Source organism: Cynocephalus volans, chromosome X (assembly GCF_027409185.1).
Source record: "Cynocephalus volans isolate mCynVol1 chromosome X, mCynVol1.pri, whole genome shotgun sequence".
Lineage (NCBI taxonomy): Eukaryota > Metazoa > Chordata > Mammalia > Dermoptera > Cynocephalidae > Cynocephalus > Cynocephalus volans.
This window is the reverse complement of record NC_084478.1, coordinates 36,697,455-36,703,611: the sequence shown is the minus strand read 5'-3', so window position 1 is coordinate 36,703,611 and position 6,157 is coordinate 36,697,455. Positions and strand designations below refer to the sequence as shown.

At 49.2% G+C, this 6,157-nt stretch overlaps 1 protein-coding gene across 1 annotated transcript; it reads left to right on the top strand.

Annotated features, from left to right (window-relative positions):
- Nucleotides 1–3,425: 3,425 nt before the first annotated feature.
- LOC134367876 (melanoma-associated antigen B5-like) lies at nucleotides 3,426–5,360 on the top strand. The gene is made up of 2 exons (XM_063084543.1): nucleotides 3,426–3,511; nucleotides 4,319–5,360. The coding sequence occupies exons 1-2, from the start codon at nucleotides 3,426–3,428 to the stop codon at nucleotides 5,358–5,360; spliced, it is 1,128 nt and encodes a 375-aa protein (XP_062940613.1).
- The last annotated feature ends 797 nt before the right edge of the window (nucleotides 5,361–6,157 follow it).

The following is a 6,157-nucleotide window of genomic DNA, read 5'->3' as shown; positions in this document are numbered from 1 at the left end:
TGAAGAGAAGTTGAATAAGTGTCTATGTCTGGCTGGTGAAGCAGAGGCATAAATCAGTATGTTTCTGTGTGTGTGTGTGTGTGTGTGTCTGGTAGCACGACACCCATCCTGGTCTCTCTGCTTGTGCTTTGGCCTCGCCATCTCACATCACTCCTGGGACACAGCCTTTCCTCTGCAAGGTTTGCAGAAGGGAAACTAATCAAGAGATTGAAGTGATATGGCATTTCCCCAAAAGCCTCTCATAGAAGGTACAGGGACCAAGACGAAGACTCTAATGAATGAGAACTGAAGAGGCTAATACCCCATAATAAATGGAGTCACAGAGAGACCAGCCTGTGTCTTCTCCCAGACCTAGAAAGCTGAAGCAGGGCTGTTGGGCTGAGTATTTCCTCACTTATTCTATGGGCTTATCAGGAACACAAGAGCCTTGATGTACATGAGTAACCTGACGTCGAACGAAAGAGGAAATCCAGGGCCTGCAAGGAGTCAAGGTGAAAACCCTGAGCAAGGACTGAGGGCACAGCCCTACCCTGAACAGAGAGAGCTCCATGGAGCGTGATTCTTGATGTTAACCCTGGAATGACACAGACGGGTATACTCATGTACCGTGCCTTGACTTATCCTTCTGGGCCTCTTATGGATATATTTGGCATCAGAGATAATCCAGGAAGAAATCTCTGCTTAGGCCAGTGTATTACTTTCTTAGGACTGCCATAACAAATCACCGTAGACGGGGTGGCTTAAACATGTGAAATTAATTTTCTCACAGTTGTGGAGACTGGAAGTACAAGATCAATGTGCCTGCAGCGTTGGTTTTCCCTGAGGCCTCTTCCCTTGGTTTGCAGAAGCTGGCCAACTTGCTGCCTGTTCACATGGTTGTCTCCTATTGTGTTTATGTCCCTGGTGTTTCCTTCTGTGTTCTAAAGGAGGGCTAAATTTTGGGGGGGAAGACATGAAGAAAAGTAGAGGTGGTTTGGATGGAAGGTTAACTGGGAAGCACGGAAGAAATTCGTACTTGAAAAAATTCTACGGGATCTGACTTGTATCTATACGAAGAAGAACCCCCTACCTCCAGGTAAAATAATAGATGCCCTAATAGGGAAAATCTAATTTCAATTGCTAAAGCCATTTTTTGTCTGCCTTGGACTTCCTTGAAATTGCATTTTCTCTGACATATCTGGCCTTAAGAAAACAAAAATACTCCGAAATAGAAGGGTGGTATTATCTGGGTAAAATTCATCAAAACTGTCATTTCTTAAACACCCAGTACGTGTGAGTCATCATTATAGGTTCTTTTTATACGGAACATATATTCCGATGGTCCTACAAAAAAGATCTGTCTTAACCAGTTCAGGCAGCAAACCACAGACTAGGCGTCTTACGTAAAAAAAAAAGAAAAAAAAAATCATTTTCTGAGGTTCTAGAGGCTACAAAGGCCAAGATGGAGGTTCCCTTGCAGACACCTGACTTCTTGCTGTCTCCTCACATGGTGGAGAGAGACGGAGTGCAAGCTTTCTGGTCTCTTCCCATAAGAGCACTGATCCTATCACGGGGGACCCACTCTCATGGCTCGCCTCAACCTAATAATCAGCCAAAGGCCCCCATTTCTAATACTGTCACATTGGGAATTAGGACGTCAGCATTTTAATTTTGAAGGGACATGAACATTGCGTACATAAAAGGGTTTATGAAATTCAATGTGCAGAAAAAGAACTTGCATTATTCTCATATTCACAAGGTAGTAAGTGACAGAGTTAGAGTGTACCTCTGATCTGTATTCATCCATTACTCCCATTCTGAAGATGACCTTGAATATCTTATTCACTTTTCTCCTCACTACCCTGAAATATATCTCAGGCAATTGAAGAAAAATAGGATTTTGTGCCCAACGTACCGCCCTAGAATACATGGCCAAGGTGGTAAGAAGAGCAAAAGAGATGAGTGGCTTGAATAATGAAAAGGAGGACACGATATTTGGTACCAATATGAAGGTCTACCTATGCAATGTCAGTTAACCTCACATGGTTGGGATCTCACAAAATTATCCAGCGCAGTCCAGCGGCTGTGGTAAATAAATCGTTTAGAACCCTCTGAGTGATGGAGAGAAGGAACAGGGCAGTCAGTGACAGCCACCTCCTACCCCTGGCTTTCTGCCTTGTACTTCAGCTTCCCCATCTCTCATCACTCCGGGAACACAGACCTATTCTCTGCACGATTTGAAGTCGGGACCCTGCTCACGAGTTTGCAAGGATGTGGCATTTCCCGGTAAGGCTTTCGTTAAAGAGCCAGGAGTCAGGATAAGGACATGGCTGAATGCCAACCAAGGAGAACAACACCCGATCACACAGGGGCCATACGGAGACTCCCGTTCACCCGCTCTGAGAACTAGAGGGCCGAGGCAGTGCTGTCAGGCTGACCTCTGCAAGGAGGGTCTCAGGGATGTGAAAGGCTTGCAGTGCAGGAGGTGGCAGAAGGAAGAGCCTAAGGCTCTAAGAGGAGTGGAGTCGCGAATCCTCTAGGAGACTGAGCGAGCCCCACTCCAGAACAGCGGGGGCACCAGAGATGCCGCCCCTGCAATCGTCCTTGAGAGGCCCTTGCACTTGTTGCACTGACTTCCTCCGAGGGCGTCTCAGGAGGGTGCGGGACGTTGCCTAAGGCAGAGGCCGAATCGCCAGCGGGTGAGGAGTCCCTGGCTCTGGCTGGAGTCCAGGTGAGGAGCTTGAGTGAGAACGAGAGAACCAGCCCTAGGAGGACTGCCCAGGCCCCTCTCCCACAAAGCCACCGCGCCCCCCGTTCTCAGTCTCGGGAGCCCTGACAGGAGTTGGCCGGCCAAGATGGCCGCTCAAAACTCCCTCTCAAGTCTCGGGAAGGGGAGGGCTGTGGTAAATGTGGGAGGCCCCTGTTCAGCGGAGGAGAATCGGACCCTGAGAGTCCAGGGGGGAAACTCAGGCGAGAGTCCCACCCAGCCCCTGTTTGCAGCTCCCGCAGGTCCCAAACATGGAGGCCGAGCCTCCGTGAGCCGTCCTTTCCCATGTGATGATATTAGAAAGCTGAGGGTTTGGGCCTGAGTGGAGGGGCCTGATGTCAACAGAGGAAGGAGTAGCATGCCCTGCAGGGAATCAACAGTGGAACCCGGAGTGAGTTCTGAGGGGACCTTCGATCCCAGAAGAGTCAGGTGTCACAGAGCCTGCCCCTGCTGTCGACCCTGGGAGGCCCTGGGCAGGGCTATCGGGCTAACTTCTGCAAGGAGAGTTTCAGGAATGTGAGGTCCTAGGTCTGAGAGGAGGGTCCTCAAGTGAGCAAAGGAAAGCCTATATAGTATCACAGGGGAAGGGGGGAGAGGGGTGCTGCTGCTGGTGGTGGTAAGGGATTTTGTCTAAAGGGGACGGCCTAACGTCCACGGTAGGAGGGTTTGAGTTACGGGCATGACCCTGACGTCTGAGGGGAACATCGACGAGGAGGGTACCACCAAATCCATCCCCTATTCTCAGCCTTGGGACACCATGGGGAGGTGAGCCGGCCCTCATATCCAACTAGGGGGCCTCAGGAGGTGCTGGCAGGAAGAGCGAGGTTCCAGGGCATGGCAAGGCTCAAAGGAAAGGTTGTGGGACCACCTGGCAGTGAACAGAACACAAAGGATCTGAGCACCACCCCTGCATTCATCATTTGCAGGCCCAGAGCAGGGCTGTCGGACTGAGGCTTCCCCTCACTTCTTTGTATTAAAGCTAAATGAGATGGTATCTTTGGGGTGAGGGTGCAGCCACCGGTCAGCAGAAAATGTATAACAGGCACTATCTGGAGCTCAGGTGAATTCCTTGAATGAGAACTGAAGACCCAAACAGCCCATGACAGAGAGGAGTCCGCCCGGCTTTCAGCTGGGTGCCCCCTAAGTGGAATGAAGGGCCGAAGAGCTCCTTCCGTTCTGCCGCTGTGGTCTCAGTGAGACGTGGCTTTGATTTGAGGTGTCGACTTAAGGGCAGCAGAATAGAGGGGGCCCAGTACTGGCAACAATTTACGGGATCATTCAGATGATGAACTGAAGTGACCCGCCCCCTCCAGAACAGAGGGCCACCCACTACCGGCTGCTGCCATCTCCTCAGTACACCCCAGGCAGTGCTGGCACCATGCAGCCTAGAACACACTCTAAGTTCCTCCACAGGGTTCGCAGGGGACAGGCTGACCAGGAGAACAGAGGCCATGTAGGTTTCTAGAGAAGTGCCTTCACAGAAACCTGCGGAGGGTGCCTTGGTTAAAGCCAAGGTGGTCTCTGTCGCCTGTCGCCGAAGATGCTCACATGATGCAATTCTCTCTTGTCCAGGTGCCTGCATCACCAGCCGTCCTGCCAGCACTCCTTCCCACTGTCCCTCCCCAGAGTCATCATGCCTCGGAGACGGAAAAGTAAGCTCCACGCCTGCGAGAAAGGTGCTCAGGCAACAGCAGCGGCAGCAGAGGAGTCCCCTCCCTCCTCTTCTCTTTGTGGAGATAATAGCCAGAGCCTGCCTGCTGCTGGGTCATGTAGCAGTTCCGAGGGGCCTCAGAGAGCACCATCCACCACCACTGTTTCTGAAGGCATTTCTTGCACTAGATCTGAAGAAGGTTGCAAAGGCCAAGGTGACGAAAGGAAAAGCACCTCTGAGGACCCACTGTCCACTAACGACTCACGCGAAGACCCTCTAATGAGGAAGGCTGTTTTGTTGGCGCAGTTCCTGCTCTACAAGTATAGAATGAAACAGCCCATTATGAAGGCAGACATGCTGAAGGTTATCAACCGTAGATACAAACACCAGTTTGCTGAGATCCTCAAGAGGGCCTCCCAACACGTCGAGGCTGCCTTTGCAGTTCAGGTGGTGGAAGTCGACTTACCCAGTCACTCGTATAACCTAGTCAGCAAACTGAAACTTCCCAACAACGGGAGGGTGCGTCCTGGCAGAGGGTTTCCCAAGACCGGTCTCCTAATGATTGTCCTGGGTGTGATCTTAACGAATGGCAACTGTGCCACTGAGGAACACATCTGGAAATGCCTGAATAAGATGAAAGTATATGCTGGAAGGAAGCACCTCATCTACGGAGAGCCCCGGAAGCTCATCACTCAAGATTTGGTGAGGCTGAATTACCTAGAGTACCGGCAGGTCCCCAACAGTGATCCTCCGTGCTATCAATTCCTGTGGGGTCCAAGAGCACACGTTGAAACCAGCGAGACGGAAGTCCTGGAGCATTTGGGAAAGATGAAGGAAATCATCACCTGTGAATCCTTATGTCATTACGTAGAGCCTTTGGAAGATGAGGAAGAAACAGCCTCAGCCATAAACACAGCCAGGCATGTCATCTTCGTATGCGGGCACGGTCTCCTGGACCATTAGTCCAGCAAATGTTCTCACCCTTATTGAAGTCTGTGTTTTTGTTGGTTTGTTTGTTTGTTTAATTGTTTGTATTTTTATCACCCAGATAAGAAAATATGATATAAGAATAGGAATTTTCTTAGACACTTGAAAGAACCCTAGAGTAAAATACAGTGAAGAAATAAATGTAATAGCGGGTAATACAATGGAGAAATAAAATTAGAACATAGTTAATCCTCGCTTTCTCAAATTTCTGTTAGTCTTTTGTCAAATTAAATGATTCATACTTTGTTTATCTTAGCTTATTCCAGATAGTAGGAAAAACTAAATCTTAACAATTTAGACTTCATGTTTACTGCCTCTTTTATTCACAAAACATTAATTGAGCATCTGCTCTTTGGAAGGTTCTGTGCTAGTACTAGGGATGCTGAAATAAAGAAGACGCAGCCCGCCTTCACATAGAGCTTTTGAACCTATAAGCTGCCATCATACACGATGTTGCACTCTCCTCTGGCCTATCAGTAAAGTAACAAGAATGAGTGAGGTTGAGGGTGTGCCTTATGATGCAGTCTAGTGGAAATTTGCTGAATAAGGCTGTTTGGGGCTTTGTACAAATGCAAGTCCTCGGAGGGATGTAGTTTTTATTTAAACTGGGTGGTGAGCAGGTTGAGTTTGTGGAAGTGGTGTGCTGTGGCCATGCCCTCAGATGGTGTGCTTCAGAGTTGAGAGACAAACCTCTGTAAGTTAGTCCTTTGGGGCTGCGTTAACAGAGTACCATAGATGGGATGTCTTAAACAATAGAAATCGATTTTTCACAG

Coding starts and splice junctions, on each gene's coding strand:
- LOC134367876 (XM_063084543.1), top strand. CDS start 3,426: ATGACCCTGACGTCTGAGGGGAACATCGACGAGGAGGGTACCACCAAA. Junction 3,512..4,318: donor CCTTGGGACACCATGGGGAG/GTGAGCCGGCCC, acceptor TCTCTTGTCCAG/GTGCCTGCATCACCAGCCGT.